The sequence below is a fragment of the Triplophysa dalaica genome, chromosome 8, assembly GCF_015846415.1.
Source record: "Triplophysa dalaica isolate WHDGS20190420 chromosome 8, ASM1584641v1, whole genome shotgun sequence".
In the NCBI taxonomy this organism is placed as follows: Eukaryota; Metazoa; Chordata; class Actinopteri; order Cypriniformes; family Nemacheilidae; genus Triplophysa; species Triplophysa dalaica.
In genome coordinates, this window is record NC_079549.1 from 19,926,484 (window position 1) to 19,945,541 (window position 19,058).

General features: G+C 36.9%; 1 protein-coding gene across 1 annotated transcript in view; it reads right to left on the reverse strand.

Moving 5' to 3' along the window:
- The window catches only part of abca12 (ATP-binding cassette, sub-family A (ABC1), member 12), a 44,659-nt gene extending 25,625 nt beyond the window's left edge, over positions 1-19,034 (reverse strand). Inside the window, exons 1-24 of the mRNA XM_056754495.1 lie at positions 18,859-19,034; positions 18,234-18,659; positions 16,306-16,920; positions 15,659-16,084; positions 14,925-15,557; positions 14,729-14,841; positions 14,559-14,626; positions 13,660-13,781; positions 13,340-13,470; positions 12,325-12,467; positions 9,751-9,927; positions 9,405-9,619; positions 5,474-7,882; positions 5,106-5,209; positions 3,988-4,094; positions 3,580-3,788; positions 3,294-3,370; positions 3,048-3,178; positions 2,346-2,516; positions 1,956-2,120; positions 1,663-1,858; positions 1,392-1,531; positions 708-827; positions 529-619 (exon numbers count right to left, since the gene is read on the reverse strand). Coding sequence (XP_056610473.1) covers positions 529-619; positions 708-827; positions 1,392-1,531; positions 1,663-1,858; positions 1,956-2,120; positions 2,346-2,516; positions 3,048-3,178; positions 3,294-3,370; positions 3,580-3,788; positions 3,988-4,094; positions 5,106-5,209; positions 5,474-7,882; positions 9,405-9,619; positions 9,751-9,927; positions 12,325-12,467; positions 13,340-13,470; positions 13,660-13,781; positions 14,559-14,626; positions 14,729-14,841; positions 14,925-15,557; positions 15,659-16,084; positions 16,306-16,920; positions 18,234-18,659; positions 18,859-19,034 — 7,165 coding nt within the window. The remainder of the gene's footprint in view (positions 1-528; positions 620-707; positions 828-1,391; positions 1,532-1,662; positions 1,859-1,955; positions 2,121-2,345; positions 2,517-3,047; positions 3,179-3,293; positions 3,371-3,579; positions 3,789-3,987; positions 4,095-5,105; positions 5,210-5,473; positions 7,883-9,404; positions 9,620-9,750; positions 9,928-12,324; positions 12,468-13,339; positions 13,471-13,659; positions 13,782-14,558; positions 14,627-14,728; positions 14,842-14,924; positions 15,558-15,658; positions 16,085-16,305; positions 16,921-18,233; positions 18,660-18,858) is intronic.
- Between the last annotated feature and the right edge of the window lie 24 nt (positions 19,035-19,058).

Genomic DNA, 19,058 nt, shown 5'->3' on the forward strand with positions numbered 1-19,058 from the left:
TAGGCTACTGTTTAGGCAATTTCATGTATGGGGCCCTGCAGTGTCTATAGGTATAAATTGCCCATTCTGAGATAATAAAAACATAACATAATTCCATGAACCAGGTTAAAAATAAAGGTGACCGCTCCATTTTCAGTGGTGGCACCTAATTTGTGGAATAATTTACCTGTACACATAAGACCTGTTCAGTCCGTGGGAATTTCTCTTCATTTAAGTCATTACTTAAGACACATCAGTATTCCTTTTATTTCGAGCTGAGCTGAGACATTGTGATGATTTTATTTTGATTGTCTTGTTTCTGGACATTGTTTAGCACTTTGGTCAACCATGGTTGTTTTTTAAATGTGCTATATAAATAAAATTAAATGAAATAATACTTCATTCTGTAATGTCTTTATACACCTCTGGTATGACCTTTAACTTAATCGGGGTTTTGCTCTTAATTATAAATGATATCCTCTTCGATTAACAGTATAAGATTTAAGAACTCACATATTCTGTAAAAACCCTCAAGCACGTCAAACTTACAGAATTGGCTGAGCGTTGCACTCATCTGTGTGACATCAATACCAGTCTGAGTCTGAATGAAGTTTTGGACGAAGGGATTGCGCAGAGAGTTCTGTGAAGAGCAGTTTGATGAAGACAACACTTAGACTTCGCTTTATGGAACAAGTTTAATTGATTTACTCTTAAATGTCCAAGTGTACCTGAAGAATCGGCAATGTTTTAGCCAGAACATTAGCAGACTGCATGACATAAGACGATGACTTTAACCACTCTGCAGAATACAGCTTCAGATCACCAAACTGATTCAGTGTGGAATTTGACTACAAGATAACAAGAGGAGAACATTGATTCATTATATTCACCCGATTGATCCATCAGGTTTGGTGTTGTCACAGTACAGACCTTTATTTATTCAATGTGGGTTCAATGTGTTTTTTGTTATTTCTTTGAACAGCTTCTTTGACACATTATAATATATATATATTGAAGAGTTTGGTTCCAAAAAAGATAACTCCGGAAAAATGTCATAATAAATCATTTTTATAATGTTGTAATGTTTTTATGGTGTTTTATTGTGTTAGTTAGCTGTATTTTTATGTTATTGTGGCTTAAATAAAAACAAACCAACTGCAGTTTGATTGATATTAATTGGAATGCACAATAAAAAACATGTTTTTTGAAAATATCATTTTTAAACCAAACTCTTTATATATTGTATATATGTACAATCGGTTTAATAAAGTTTATTATTAAGATCTCAAACACATCCTGGGAAAACTGTTGTGTGAAAGTCAAACTTTAACCTCTAAATAGGAAGTACAATGAAACTGATCAAATGTATAAATTTAAATAATTGTAATACACAGAGTATGTTAAACCAGCACCTTTTTGATTATTTCTCTGGTCAGAGGCGTGTCTGGCGAGTACAAGACCTGTCCCAACAGCATGGGTTTGAGGAAGGCCCAGGCCACAGCGCCCCCTGTTGTATTCACCATATCCAAGTAGAGGTTCATACAGAAGGGACCTGAAGATCAGAACATTAGCAGTATATGAATGATGCCTGGCATCATTCAATATGAACTCAAGTAAGCAGATTCCTGACAGTTCATTATCATATCGCAATAATTCGCTTTAAGAAAGTAAACGCTTTCATACTGGCATCGTGTGGGATTTTGAACTTCTCGATGAGTTCCTCCCTCCTGTGGACCTCTTGGACGGAGGGATCCGTGTCAGCTGCGATGGGAAGTTTACTGATGGCGAAAAGTGTCAGGATGCCGTTTTTGCACAAGGCGCGAGAGATGGTGCTCAAGGTGGCTTTGCTCGATATGGTTGAGCGCTTTCCTCTTACCAGCTGGAGTAGAGAGAATCCAAAAGGCATTTACAAACCGAACAAAGTAATAATATTAACAGGTTTTTTATATATATAAAAGATATTAGCGAGAACCTACACCGTGAAACTCCTTGTTGGCCACTAGGTTAAGATCTTCTATTGTTGTCAGGTACTCCTGCAGTTTCTTTAGGGCGGGAGACAGCTTGCTCATCATTTCTGTCAGGAAATTGATCATCTCAAGCATGACTCCGACCAAATCCTGAATTTCTTTGGATACTACAAGCTGCAAGACAACAGCACAAGAGAAGACAATGTTATCATTCAATGCTATAATCTGAAAGTAAATGAGAAGAATCTATACTAACTATCAGCATACGCAGTGTGTGTGATAGACGATTCATATTGAAAATGATTAAAAATGACATATAAAGCAGTTTACGTTTTGTCTACGTGAAGTTCATAATTCTGATTTCTGTTTGCTACGCTAATTCAAACTCCAGCAGTTTACCCTGAATATTGCAGACTTCATGTCCACGTGCCGAACCAACAGAAGTGTCATGGTGTACCATTCATTGACTGGCAGATCACAGAAAGCACTAAAGACAGCCTGTCCTTGAGGGCTCAGACCCAGAGATGAGGGGTTGGAACATTGCTTCAGGTCTTCCAAATATTTCAAGATCTGTTACACGGAAAGAGTGAAAAAAAATGGTGCAATACATTTTTAACTCAAAATGTAATGTTTATGTTACTTCACTATGCATTAACTAATAAGTAATAATAAAGTAATAGTTTATTAACTAATAAAGCAATGTTAACAATCAAGAATATTTTTTATCACAAGTTCTAAATACACTAAATTGCATTAAAGGTTTAAATACAATCAAATTGGCTTTACAAATCTGGCCATTGCGGAGTTGCTTAGAATTTAGAAAAATCTGTCAAAATTTACTTTGATGAGTTGGAGTAATATAAACACATTTAATATTTAAAACAGTAAATTAATATGACTGGGGAAGCCAATTTAATTTGACTGGCACAAATGTGGCAAAAGTTAATTTTGGACCCCACTTGGGGGAAACTGAAACCCAGTAGGGTTTGTGTTTATTGTATTTTGGTTCTCTCCTGTTTCTGCCTCACACTGTGTGAAACCATTTCATGAGCACATCCGAGCTGCTTTTGATGTGTTCATAGGGACAGTGTTGTGGTGTACCTGCAGATTACTGCTTGGTAGAGGGGACTCTAGAAGTGCCTTAAGATATTCAGGTGGAAAGCTTGTATACCGCATGACATCCTCAACAAACAGGGTTGTGTTTTCCAGCAGCTCTGATACCTCCACTTCAGCTGTCAAAGAAAGACAAAAGACACTGTGAGGTAGAAGGCATGCATAAATAAAGTAAAGAGTGATCGGACCACCCTCTGATAATATCCGGTGCTGAAAAGCGTCAGTGGTACTAACCTGGAGCAGGCATATTAATACTCAGATTTTTTAGCATAGAGATGTCAAAACCAACAATTTGAGAGATCGTAGACGTCCTACAGATGGAAATTCAAAGGAGAAAAACAATAAGAAATACTGAACATCAAAAATGGAAGAGTAAATATGCATAAGAAAAGGAACTGTTTGCATTTTCGTAATAATTCAATTTGCAATTTTGTTTGTGCAGCGTCACAACCGACAGAGCAGAAGCGCTTCTATAAATATTTAAGATGGTTATGTTGAAGGTCATTTGGGTAAGCAGTACCAGTCCAGTGCAGTGTGGTAAGTGCTCAGGTCTCCCACAAATGTCTGGAAAATCAGATCGTAGATGCTAATGCTCTCTGTCACTGCGCCGAGCGTGAGCTGACGGATGACCTGGATGGTGGGAATGGCCAAGGTACACAGCAGTTTGTGGTCCAACGACAACGACTGGCTGATCAACTTCACAGAGGACATGTCTTCCAGAGCACACACCTGTAATATCACGAAAAGAAGATTAAAGAACTGATAAACAAAAATATTCCAACTGTAGCGGCATCTTTTATGAACTACAAAAGACTTTGAATACCTTACATGGACTATTTTCGACCTTTCAACCTTATAATCGGAGTTTGAGTTTTGGTGTTAGAAACAAAGGTGCATCAATTTGTATGTAAACACTCAATGATCTCACCTGAGCCAACAGGCGGTCAAGTATCAGCCCCGAACTCTCGTTCATCCAATTGGCTGAGCCGACTTCAAAGAGAGTGTTTAACACTTCCTGCAGAAGGTGGAGATTCTCTATAGTGGTAAGAAAAATAGGAAGGGGAAAAACAAAGATAAAGCTTTCGCAAAGCTAAAGCAACTTCAATTCCCCAAAGGCATCATTACTTGCACCTAACTCCCCTTTTCGGGCCAAACTCACAGTGCAGCAAGCAGCAAATGATCTAGAAACGAATCCCCCCCTTAAAAAGAGACATTGAAACGCTTTATGAAGCCGTGTGCTGATTTAGATCTGACAGCTCGGGCATGTGCAACACCTCCAGCAATAAAAACCATCAGACACTTATGGGGAAATTAAATGCTCGACAAAAACCTCAGCGCTATTGAAGAACGGCAGCAAATAAAAAGCAAACCGAGGAGTATGACGTGTGACTTATCAGCGAAGCGATTTAAATTAAAGCAAAGTCAGCTAATAACTCGACAGTAGTGCAAGTAAGGAAAACCTTTGGAAACGTTTGGACACATACACTAAAAGGGATAGTTCACAAAAATAAAATGAAATTTCTGTCATCATACACCGATTTCAAACCTGTATGAATTTCTTTCCTCTGTATAACACATAAAAGATTATATTTTGAAGAATGTTTGGAAAGCAAACCGTTTTGGGGCACTTTTGACTACCTTTGTAAGTTTTCCTACTATGGTACAGCAGTCAATTGAGGCCAAGCACTGTTTGGTTCCAAGCATTCTTACAAATATATGTCTCTGTGTTTATTGGAACAAAGTAATTTATACAGATTTGGAACTTGAGGTTGAATAAATGATGATTTTTGGATGAACAGTCCCTTTAAGCACTGTATATTACTTAAGATATATGGGAATTACATAGAGTATAGAGGTAGGAGCATGTAAAAATTTACAGTGCACAGAACAGTGATTCAGATAAACAAATAATAATTATGCATCCAACTCATAACATATTCACACACAGAAGAATGCAAAATCCTCATGCTGGGGTTACCACCATACAAAACGGGATTTTATTTCCATAGTGGCTCTGATGAGTAAATCTTGTAATGTGATTTATACCTTGGGATTCGTTGGCCAAACTCCTCATGACGGTCTTAATAAAACTAGCATACTGCAGGTCATCTGGAAGAGCATCTGCTAAATCTGACAGCATCAAAGGAACCCTAATCAAACACAAATAAAGTTAAATCATGAACTTAATCATACTGTTGTACAGTGAAATAATGTCATTTATTTTCATGACCTCCAAGTACGTTTCATTGAGAGCCTTGAAGCATATTTCTTTGAAGTAGTAAGCAATTAAACAGAGTAAATGTCAAACTGGCGGAAAATATGAGAGCTGAGAAATATGTTTGCGAAGGAAATGGAAAATGCTACCCAGCTATGAGCTCATAACCAGAGACGAGTGAAAGAGGCAGTAAATTTACTTGTTTGTCCAGTTGGTGTCATTCATCATCTGCAGATGCTCAATACTTATGTTGGCAGCCCCCAGCACTAATTCGGCCAGATTAAACTCCATGCTGCCATTGCCCTGCGGGAGGAGGTTTTGGATGGTGTGCATCAGCTGCTGGGTAATGTCAGCCGTTTGGGCAAGAGGGTTTTGGTCCATTTGGAGGATCATTAGAACGACCTTCAGGGTCTGTTCCAGGTTAACCATGATGTTGTCCGTGGAGTTCGTATTGACCTGCGGCACTATTGAGAGCAGACTGTTGATAGTATTGACTATGAGAGATACCGCCCCGTCTACATCCTCAACTGAGTTTGAGTCGTTGACGACAGAGGTCATTGTCTCCATGAGGTGGATTGTCATATTGAGGTATGGTTGTCCGTCAAGAGGCATTATTGGATACAAATTCAGTAAAGCCTCACTTGAAGAATTCACCACTTGAGAGATTTGGATAGTATAGTCGTTTGCCATGAGGCCTTCGAAAAGGTTCACGGACACTTGATTAGACACTGTCGTCAAGATGTAAGCAAGGTCGACTGGAGACATTTCCTCGGACATTGGATCATATGTTATGTTTAGGGAGGAAAGGAGAGAGTCCGTAACCTCCTTGGAGATTTGTGGGAATTTGGGAATGATTTCTGTAGCATTGGATACAATTGAAAGGGCACTGAAGAGTGCCGATTTCACAGAGTGGAGGTACACATGGCTTTCCATGGGGAGGTCAGCAGACATCTGATTGAAAATTTGGTTCAGCTGCCACTCCATCTCCGCATTGTTGCTCAGGCTGTAGTTAGACATGGAGAGGTTAAACAGGATTTGGGTGGCCAACGCGCTGTTGAGGATTAGGGGGTGGGTAATCTCTTCGACTGACTGCCCGGTTGGAATCGTTGTGATTTTCGAAAGGTTAAGAAGATGGTTCAGAGAGTCAGAAATCAGGCTGGTGGCATGCAGGACTTCATTCTGATCTTTAGGATACACCTCAAGCAATGCAAAGGCTTTGAGCATTTGTCTAGATATGTTGAAATACATTGCTTCATCTCCAGAGAGTAGAGGGGAGAAGGCTTCAGCAGTTTGGTCCACGGCTGTCAAATAGGCTTCCACACTCATCTGTGACTCTGGACTTGAAAAAGGACCAAGTATGTTTTGAAGACTACTAGCGACTTGAGGGCTGACATCATTGACTTCCTTAAAGTTCTCAGAAAGGATGGTGTTGAGGGCACTAAGGAAGTGGACTGCACTGGTGACATTTCCTTCATTTAAGACCATGTTGGTCACAGAGGCTTGAAGTTGTCCAGCCACATGTTCAATTCTTTGCGAGATGTTCAGAGAAGGCTGGTCTGAAAGCCCCATAGCCACATCGACCGTTTTTCCCAGGCTCTGTGCTAGCTTCTCTATTTTATGTAGGTTTTCCAGATTCCATCCTTCATTGTTAATGTCCATGAACATCTCCAGGAGTTCTTCTCCATTATTGGGGAGTGTCAGGTAGGACAGCACATTCAGACTCGTATCAATGGTTTCCTCATGACCTACTCCCGAAAACCCCTTCAGTATGACAGCTAGGTCTGGATTGGCAAAGAACACATGCATGGTCTCCAGAATCTCAGTTGTGGTAAGTGGAATGGAGAGAATCTGAAGCAAGGCTTGGTAGTCGATGTCAAGAAGGTCTAGGAAGTCGTCCACTGGTTCCCTCGTTCCTGTGCGTCTTCTGGTGTTTCTAGTATGGGACAATTGTTCATGTAGGTTTTGTCTTTGAGACAGCTGCATTTGGAATGGGTTCAGATAGTGTTCCACCGGGTCAAAAAGCTCACTGGTTTGTTTGATTTGTCTCAGCAAGTACAAAACATTACCTGCGATGTCAATGAAAGTATCAGCAAAGCACTGCAGTGGAGATGTCATCGTGGTTACAGATGGCAGAATTTGCCGCACAATCTGGTACAGCTTGGGCAGGCCCTCTATGACAAAGTTGATTCCAGTTTCTTCAGTGAAGCTCATCCAGTTGACCAACTCAATCATTTTCCACAGGATGCCACTTGTGTTGTCAAAATTCACAAACTGTTGCATTATTCCATACAACATTGGCGAATCTCCCAGCAATTCCATACTAATGACTTGTTTGATCACATCATTTATAATGTTGTCAATTATGCTTCCATTTGGGTTCATAAACATGTCGCCACTAAGAAAATAATTGATGGATTCCTCTGTAAAGTTCATTCCAGTTAGGGCAATCTCTAAAGCCTGCATGATGATCTCAGAGTCTGAAGTTGAGTTTTGCAGAAGACTATTTTGAAAGGTGTGGTGTATGGTTTCTTGAATTGCATTGATGTATGGCATCATCCCAGGATGCTCATCGCCGATTTGGTCCAGAGCCATTTGCAATTGGGACATGCTGAAAAACATACAACAAACTGAGTTAGTATATAAAAATAGTTGAATTTAGACAAGATTTTTAAATGTTAAATAATTATTTAAACAATTGTAAATAATGCACAGATGTTTTTAAGGGTATATTAGATTTTCTACATGACAATTTTAAAGTACACATAGATAATATCTCTTGCAGTTAATCAAACATCTTTTTCATCAATGAATTGGCCATCGCCTTAAAAAAATTCACATGGTGTGACTGTGATTTATCTTAAATCGTATTCATTTTCCAGACATATCTTTTTTTTTTTACAAATCTTTAGTGTTTGAAGTGTTAAGAAACAACGTATTTGCATTTCTTTTAGTTTTGTTAAGTAATCACCCATACTTTTGTTCTATAATTTTGTCTTTTTAAATTAACAAAATTAACAAACTCATTTTGAATGAATGAAGCATATATATAAATTTTGCCTGAAAATCTAATTAAACTGATATAAATGTGTTCTGCATTAGAGATTCAATTTTTTTATCAATTTAATTTTTTTATTTAATACAAATATTGATATTGTTGGACCATATGATAAGCGGTCGTTTTACGTTATATACATAAATATGAAAAAAATTCTGGGTTATTTTCAACCCAGTGTTGGGTCAAGGGACAAATCGAGAAAACGGTTAATTTAACCCAATGATTGGTTAAAAGATAAAACAACCCAAATAAGGGATTCGTCCCTTTTGGCACCAAAATTGGGTTGAAAATAGCCCATTATTTTTGTAGAGTGTGGGTATCACAGTCTACGTCATTTAAATCTGAAAATCAGAGGACAATTTATTAAATGGTTCATCTTGATTTGGTTCGTTATTTCCGTGATGGTTCACGTTATAATAATAGAAGTGTACAGTTATAATACACACTGAGAATTTCCATCATGGTCAATGATCTACAGCAGGCGCACAAATGTTCTGTAGAGATTGATTTGCCCACATATGTGCAAACGCATAATTTGATTCCTATCAGTAGTCAGTTCATTACAAGGATGAGCACATAAAGCAGAATCAATTTAAGAGCGGGCAGACAGAGATAACAGAATAACAGAAACTATCAAACCTGTTTGGAAGCAAAGAAGTCAAAGTGAATAAATCAACCTTAATGTAAATTTAATTTTGTTGCACTGGTTGCATAAATCCAAACCCTCACCATTATGGACAATAAGCGCAAATCTCTAAACAAATTTGGGAATGTATTTCGGTAATCTAATCTGGTGCATGATAATGTGGAAGGTATAATGAGCGTGTGAGTGCCGTCTAAATGGCTGCTTGCTTTTGTCGCTGGCAATTCATTCGGGCAAACTCACACAGTTAAAAAAATACTCAGTAAAAAACTCAATGTGGATTCAAGAAGGTGCCGAGTGTGTATCTATATAAAAGATCTTTGTCAGTTATGAGACAGCTATTTGTTTGGGGTTATTTAATACGACTCGGGTCATGTTTCATTTTGAGAATATCTTGCTTCCTGTAGAACACGAGTACGCTATTTTTATCACCTTTGTTGAAGCTGTGTCTGGTAAAGCTGGGCGTTCCAGTTAGCCAGGTTTGTTAATTCTGGTACAGAGAGGTTGGACAATGTTGACGTGTAATTCAACAGGTTTTCCATTAGCTGTTCACCAGCAAAGGTGTAGTTTAAAGCCACTCCGTAGAACGTCTCCAGCAACTCGACCATCATGTCTGCAGTCTTATTTGCCCACAGAGGGTCCATTTCCTATAATATAACAGAAATACACAGGGTGGTGTGTACATCAGATCAGTCTTTAGTACACACTGCCATCTAGTGTTGAAAATTCATGCCAGTCCTATGGTTAAAAATGACATTTACGTAACTTATCTTCTCACCGTTATATTGTAGGCTGTGGTCACAAGTTCTGGTGTACTGAAAGCTACCGTGACAGGCTGTAGGTGGACGTTACACCACAAGACAACATCATTTTCACTGATGCCAGCAACATTTCCAACATCCTTCCATATTTCCAGCACGTAGCTGCAATTTAGGCCATTACCCTCAAAAACAGCCTGATGGATGAAGCAGAAATAAAATAATTTAGTTGTTGGTTTTTGAAAGATGTGATGAAAAATGTCATTATTTAGATTACTTTAGTTTAGCAACATAGCAATAATTCAACTTTGAAATTAAAGGAAGTGTCTGTTAAATTCTTAATGTCATAAATGCAAGTGATGATCTAACACAAGTGAACTATTGGTTTTCACACTTATATTTGATCAAAATCATGATATTAAAAGTAAGTTTTCAAGATTAAAATACAATACGTGTATCTTTAAAATAATAAACTACCCATGTATCCTGGTTTGCCTCAAGCTCAAACCTACAAACTTTAGTTTTTCAGCCAAGATCTTAAATTCTCTGTGACACAGCTTTGATTTGTTGCCAAAGAAGCATACAACAAGATAAAATAATTGCTGAGTTATTGCTTTTGCTTTTACTGACAAACCGGTTAAAAAAGCACCTATTCAGCAACCACCCAAACTGTTCTTGTTGAATAACATTAATGTGCTGTTTTAGTCCAAATATATTGTGCGTTGATTGACACACACGAGAATAAGCTGGAGCCCATTTTGAAAATATTTTTTAATTTAAGCAACGTCTTTGATCACTGTAAAATGTACAATTGATTCACCAACTAGTTGGGACTCTTGCCAAATATCAGTTGTTAATAAAACCATGTGAACATGTACTTTTTGGCACACCAAGTGAGTAATCCCCAACATAAAACAGGTCAGGTGTGTGAAAATGAGTTAGCATAACACGTTCATAATGGTTTACTATCAAAAAATGTTACCTTTTTGTGGCTTGTCACTTAAAATGTGAAGTAGGTTTATTTTAGAAAAGGCAAAAATAAACATACCCCATGCTTTTACAAACACAAAATCTGTATACTTTAAAAAGCGATTCTTTCACTGTTCATACAGCTTCAAAACTTTTTGGAACACTGCTATCGAGTGTCAAAATATGTGTTATACTCAGGGATAGATTACTGACTGGCCCAATCGGACCAGTATCCAGGGGTCCATGACTACCATGAGCCCGAGGGGGCCCTGGGCTTCAAGGTTGTGCACATGTTTATCTATGTTTAATATATGGGTTCCATAACCTAAAAAAGGCCTCTGTGGAAACCCTGTAAAAAATTAAATGATCAACAAATCATGGCAACATATGTTTTTATATTATTTTAACTTATCAAATTAAATTTATCTTAAATTTAACTTATTAAATTACAGCACATTTAAATTGTATTTTTTGAATCTTTTGGTTGAAAATTTGATGTTTACAGACATATGTGTAAAAGTGACATGTTTTGGTGAGAAATATTTTTTTATTTATGCAATGCATTAAATATGTGTATATTCGACAGTTAATTAAAGACATGTGTTTCATATAACTTCATTAAGTCCATTGTTGATTTTTCACTGTGTAGAAAATATTGCACGTCTATGAACCCTGTACAGATTATTGTTAGCGTAGTGCATGATTTTGACGCAGAGCGAGAAGGTTTTTAAAATGCATTATCATCTTAACTTTCACTTTCTATAACTTTGAATTCGCAGCTAATGGAAAGAACAGAAAAATTGTGGGAGGGTGGCCCTTGGTGGTAACTGTCCCTGGGGCCCTTTGAAGTCATAATCCGTCCCTGGTTATACTCCTGTACCTTTATCTCTTTACTTTGAGGGCTTAGCTGTTGTAAAAACAAGCAGAGCTACTCATGAAACATTTCTTCAAATTAAGACATTGATAATACATGTCTTTATGTTTTATGTCTTATTTTTGGGTCGTTTTCACAAGATCTCAAACCTCTGCTGTAAATCAGTTCTTTTTTTGAATGTACAAAATAAGTTACACAGGGAATAATATGTTTAAAATAAAGCGGTTGTTATCTCAAACCCATGCCTATAAGCTGCATAGTCTTAAACTTTTGATGCTTGGGAAAACTAGATTTTAACCTTTAAATGAAAGTTATTGTGAGGACAAAATTCATTTGCCAGGCGGTCTTTAAAAAAAATAAGACTTATTATATAATTAACTTATATTAATATATAAGTTATTATTTGACTTCTCTGGTTAAACTAACCTACAATAACCCAATCATATTACATATTCTTTTTTGGTTTTACACTGTCATGCTTATATAACTTCTGTCACTGGTTTTTCCAGTTTTACCAAAGACTTGAAACTCATAGTAGGCATGTGACGACACAGTAGGTCTATAGACTAATCTATCATGATCTTTGCTTACTGATGTCTACAAAGCAATTGTGAAAGACAAAAATTCTTCAAATATCCCTTTATGAAAAACCAACCCTCTTTTGTAACAAAAAACCTGCATGCTTTACATTCTCCTGAAAGGTCTTGGAGTACCACACAGTCACATCAGTACAAATGAATCCTGCTCTAACCTGTCCAGCAAATTCTGCGGTCAAAAGAAGGGCCTGTGGCAATCCTCCAACAATATTCATAGTGTTGAAACTGCTTGCATTCACGCCATCAAAGATGTCTGACAAAAGGCTTTGCAATGGCTCCTGAAGTGAATAGAAGAACGCTGCAGAGAGGAAGAAAAGAAATTAAAATTAATTTAGTCTTCCCAATAGCATATGTTTATATAATTTGTGGAAGGTCATTTTTTGAAGAACATCTTGGTTTTTCTATTCTATTTTATGAAAGTAAATGATCTCCAAAATGACTTTAAAATATGACTGAGTAAATGAGTATGACGCATGAGTAAAACTAACCGTTTTATGTTTTGATAAAGGTTTTACTTTATTTGTATAATAATAAAAAATAATAAAAATTGCCTTGTGGAGAGTTTGGTTTAAAAATGAGATAACTCCGTTTTTAAAACAATTCACAAATTATGTTTTTTATTATGTTTAATTCTTTTTATTGTGTCATTTAGCTGTATTTTTTGTTATTATGGCCAAAATCAATACAAACGAACTGCAGTTTGATTTTATCTCATTTTGAACCAAACTCTTCAATTATTTATCATTTTTATTTAGACAATTTTAAAGTTTAACAGCCTGGGCGCTTATTCACACATTTTTGAAAAGTAAATAATATCATTTTAATTTTTTAAATGAACATAAGATTTTTTATATATACCGTGATATTCAAATATTTTTATTTTCCATCCGCTGTCTATCTCAACACTGATCTCTTATTTAAATCTGTATTCATAGTAAGGGAACAATCTTTTTACTTCATAGTACGTATATCTTGTTGTTGTTATTTTCTGTTGCACATATTTTCTACATGTATTTTCTCTCTTCTATCCTATAATCTCTCTATATTTTTGATGGAAAGCACAAAATACACTGACATTTTTCATTATTTTTTCCCCAGTGCAGTTCTAAATCTGTATAATGTGTACATCCACTTCCCAATTCTTTTGAAGTGTTATTTGAAGTGCCTTACCTGTTTGCGCCTGTATGTTTTGAGTACTGTTAACAATGATCGTCTGCATTGTGGAGACAACAGAGGGCAATGACTCCCACAGAGCAGTTTCACTGAAAGTTGGTAAGAAAGCAGCCAGCATCTCCTCCAACCTATTGATCAACAAACACAGTCACATTCAGTACATGGCCTTCATTAAAATGCTAAACTGCTTTTGCTTGGGGTCATAGAGACCCAATTATTAAAAATATCATTTTGAAGAGATTTAAAACATGACCGACATCATAAACAATATGTTAAAACTGTTATGCTGACAATAGGTAAAAGATAATCTTTCTCACTTGTCAAAGGTCATTTCGTCAGCGTTCCCAGAGATGATCTGGACCAGTACGGCTGCAGCTTGCGTGACCATGTGAGAGGATTCGTTCAAGAATGGGGACACAGAGCTCATATACTCTGTCAGCTGTAGTATCAAAAACATGTTAATGTTTGATAAAAACATACAGTTACATGTACTCGACAGAATCGCTCTATTTTTATACTGTTAATACAAAATGTTGAAAGCAAATTGTGTATTTTAGCAGATTTTGTAATTTTTACAATATTTTGTACTTTAAAATAAAAATCACTCAGTATTTAAAGTTAATAAAGAAAAGGGCTGCACAACGATTAGACATGAGTAATCGTTTCAGAATAAATGTTTTTGTGTACTTTACATACATGTTAGTACAGTCTATAATTACTGTTTATGTATATCTGAATACATACAGATGCATGTATAATTTTTGGAAAAATATATATTTATATATTAAATATACATACATACATATATATATATATATAAATATATATACAGTTTATTTATAAATTGGGTACATATTTCTTAAATATATATACAATATATATATATATATATATATATATATATATATATACTGTAATTACTATACACAGCACATTATGTAAAATACTGTAATTCGTTGTAAGGCCCTAATAGAGAAATAATTTTCAAATCTCAATCTGATTACATCTGTAATATATCTTATTTTCATAGATTTCGGAGGACATTTGACCTTTTGCTTGATTAATTTGACCTTATATTTTTTTTAGACTTAACTGAATATAAACATTTGCACATACTGTACTGTCCATATATACGAACACTGTGTCAAAATGGTGTTTAATGTAAATGAGCTGTCATTCCCAGACATTTGAGAAAAAGCAGCTTCACTCCACTAACCTGTGCTGTTAATTTATTCAAATTGTCTAGACTGAAGTCTCCAAAGTATTCCCAAGGGTTTACAGGACCTAAGAAAAAAAAATACATTAGGTTTACCAAAAACAGAGATAGAGGCCAACGATGAGTTAACAATGAGGTTTTTAGTTTGTAAAATGAAACCAGACACTTACCTTGTTGTGGGCTCAAAATGCGCTCTGTGACTTTAAGAACCGAAGATAGGATGAACTGAGCTGTCCCGTTTGACGGAAGAGAATTTTGAAGCACTCTCATCACATTTACAATTCTGGAAATAAGAAAACAGCATAGCTATCATGACACATGATACACAGTATGTGTGAAAGTGTTTCAAAAGGTTTCTACACTCACACTTCATTAAATTTGTCAGGTCCACCAGGTTGGGAAATGGTCTTAAAATAGGATAAAATGCCAGTTGTGATGGGAGCCAGCACCTCAGTCACTTCCTCTGGTAAAAGGACATGAATCACTTCATCCACCCTCTGGACAATCTCCTGTGTGATGTTTGCAGCTTGAGCATTGCTCATATTGGGGTTCAGGATCAACTGGAGTGAACCATGAAAAGCACCAAGAATGCTGTGAGTCCCATCCTGAGATAGAGGTCCAGTCTCATTCTGCACACCCTCCAGAACCACACTTACAGCACTGACGATGGCTTCTGCGAACTTTTCACTTTGAAGATCACCATCGGTGCTGGCCACCTCTAGAGCATGGTTTAGATGCTTAACCACCTGCTCAGAAATCGCAAAGAAGGCCATCTCTTCAGGCGAGAGCAGGTTTTGTATTAGTTGTTCGAGATCTATCGTGGACGCTACATTATCTGCAAAGTTACCGACATCCAGTTGGTCAGTCCAGCTGCTTGTGAAGTTTCCTTCACTGGAGTTTAGAATGAATTCTGTGACCTTTAGAAACATGGAAATGATGGACTGAGCCGTGTTGTTTGAAGGCAGGGAAATCACGAGTTCTTCCATGACATCAAGAATGCTGAAAAAGGGGAACATTATATTTTCAAGTGTCATAAATCTTTATTTATAGTACTGTTTTTATAGGGAAATTTGAAAAATGTCCATTCTCCCTAAACTTACATTTCATTCCAGTTATCAGGCCCGACAGGTTTGGACATGCTGTTCAAAAATGTAATAATGCTGTTTGTGATTGGAACCAGCACCTCAGTAGTCTCCACAGGCCAAAGAGCTTGAATGACTTCATCCACCGTCTGTATAGTCTTTATTGTGAGGTTGCTAGCTTCAGTGTAACTCAGATTGGGGTTTGTGATCAACTGAAGCACACCATAATAACCAACAAGAACGTTGTCAACCACATCCTGAGGTAAAGCGACAGTTCCATTAAACGAACTAGTCAGTTGTTGGGTATCAATCCAGTCCTCTGTCATGTTGACTTTATCTGAGCTCAGAATGGATTTGGTGATGTTGAGCAACATGGAAATGATGGGCTGAGCTGGGCTGTTAGACGAGACTGAATGCTGAAGATCGGTCATCACACTGAGAATGCTGAAAAATAGAAAGAGTATCATCAAATATGACATATACATTCAGTGAGTAAACATGATTTTCTCCAAAATAACAAATGTTGATCCTCACACACAATCTACAGTATGCTGTAGCCTAATTCAAACCCCCCAAATATTGGAAGCAAGAAATTCAAGCTAGTGGAGACAAGCACGAAAAGGCTGATGATCTTTCACGTAGAGTTATATGTTTTATAGGCTTACACTTCATTCCATTTGTCAGGTCCACCAGGTTGAGAGATGGTCTGCCAATAGATCAAAATGCTGTTTGTTATAGGACCCAACACTTCAGTTGCCTCGGCTGGCAAAAGAGCATGAACGATCTCATCCACCTGCTTAATAATCTCCTGTGTGATGTTTCCAGCTTGAGAGTTGCTCATATTGGGGTTCAGGATCAGCTGGAGCGAACCATGAAAAGCACCAAGAATGTTGTCAATTCCGTCCTGAGGTAGACGTCCAGTCTCATTAGACATTCTCTCCAGAACCACACCAATAGCACTGACAATGGATTTTGTGAACTTTTCGTTTTGTAGACCACCATCAGACATGGCCACCTCTAGAGCATGGTTTAGATGTTGAAGCACCTGCTCAGAAACTGTGACGGAGGCCATCTCTTCAGGCGAGAGCAGGGACTGGATTAGTTGGCCCATAATGTGTGTTACATTTTCTGCAATGTTAGAGATATCCTGGTTGCTAGGAAAGTTTCTTTCACTGGAGCTTAGAATGGATTCTGCGACCTTTAGAAACATGGAAATGATGGACTGGGGTGTGTTGTTTGTCGGCAGGGAGTTCTGGAGTTCTTTCATCAGGTTAAGAATTCTGAAAAAAGAAAGAAGAATTTTATTAATAAATCTATACATATGTCCCCATTAGTGCTGCATGATCAATACCATTACTGACAGGCTGCTGTCACTATCACTACTAAACAGTACTATTTGTTATATAATAAGTGAGGATATCTAACATGTTTTTATTAAAGATGCACTTCCTGACTTCTGTTGATGTGCTTCAAGTGCACTTTGCAGTCAAACTGGATGCGTCAAATAATATGCTTGTCAACAAAAAGTCAACTGGGTGTGTCAAACAATCTGCTTGTCAAAAAAAAAAAACTTAGCTATGTGGTACGCAATATGAGACCGGTTTTTCTATTTTTGTCCTCGTTGTTCCATTGCTTCTATTGCTTCTATTGCTTCCCTCATCGGTTAAGTCGCTTTGGACAAACACGTCTGCTAAATGACTTAATGTAACAATGCAGATCTGCATTTTTCTCTTCTATAACTGCCGTTCAGAGCAAGCACACGGATAGAGTCAAACATTAAAATATTTTAAACCTACAGTACGCAGACCAAGAGAATAAACACGACCAGCTAAGTAATTATCTCACATACAGATATCCTGACCTGTGTGAAGAATTTTAAAGATTACCAGATGGTAAGAAAATGGTAATAATAACATTTAAATATTAGTCAAATACGTGTGATTTATTTTGTGACAGGCACACATTTAATTGACCAGTTGTAGCAAAGATATTAAAACACGAGTAGTATTATTGATTAAAAAAACGAATGTAAAACTAATGTAAACACTCGTAAACATAAGTTACTACATAAGGTAGCAAGAACTCGTGGACAATACTGTACTTCTATGGCATTTATAAAAATTTTAGCTCATTCATTAAGTAATGCTACTGAATTTAACCTGAATTAAGCTGTTCCCTAATTTTTGTTTAGATGTTTTTAGTTAAACAACTTCCTTTTTCACCTTATTTAAAAATTTTTAAAGGACATGCTCAAAGAGCAGGGCAGGAACTCGCTGGTCAAGTATGGGTTTTTAGGGTTTATAAAATCTTGAAAAAACAAAACATAATTTTAAGTTCCTTGTGTTCCTTCGTCTTAAATGTTTTTTTTTTGCAATGTTATAGATTGTATTGGTATCAAATATTGGTATAGTAGCCAACTGTTATCAAGATATTTTACTCAGGTATGAAAGTCGAAATGTGGGTATTGTGACAACAATATTTCCTTGGAGTTAATTTCCATTCTTTACTATCTATATGTATCAGCTTAAGTGTAAAAAGTCAATATTGAGAGAAAAAGCTATTTTGGAAAAAAATACATGTTCTCTGTACTCACATTTCATTCCAGTTATCAGGTTCTCCAGGTTTAGAGATGCTGCTCGAAAGGATGATAATGGTGTTTGTGACTGGAACCAGCACTTCAGCGGTGTCCACAGACCAAAGAGTTCGAATGACGTCATCTACCATCTGGATGGTCTCTACTGTGAGGTTACCAGCTTCGGCGTAACTCATATTGGGGTTTGTGATCAACTGAAGCAAACCATAGTAACCAACAAGAATGTTGTCAACCACATCCAGGGGTAAAGATATAGTTTCATTAAACAATCCAGTCAGTTGTTGGGTATCAATCAAGTTCCCTGTCAAGTTGACTTTATCTGAGCTCAGAATGAATTGGGTGATGTTGAGCAACATGGAAATGATGGGCTGAGCTGGGCTGTTTGACGACAATGAATTCTGAAGATCTGTCATGACATCAAGAATGCTGAAAAAAGAAAAAGTTTGACCAGTCAGGTTTGACATATTCATTAGTCAGTAAATAAACGCCTTCTCATTCCCAATGTATCATACAAAAGCAAGTAAACCTAAAATAACATGTAAACCTATACATACTATCAATATACTGTATAGACAGATAAAAAGACTAACCGAGATTGAGAGTTAGAGTATATTTCTAGACTTACACTTGGTTCCATTTGTCAGGTCCACCAGGTACGGAGATGGACTGCAAATACGTCAAAATGCTTTTTGTTATGGGACCAAACACTGCATTAACCTCGACTGGCAAGAGTGCATTAAAGACCTCATCAACCTGCTTAATAGTCTCCTGCGTGATGTTTCCAGCTTCAGCGTTGCTCATATTGGGGTTCAGGATCAACTGGAG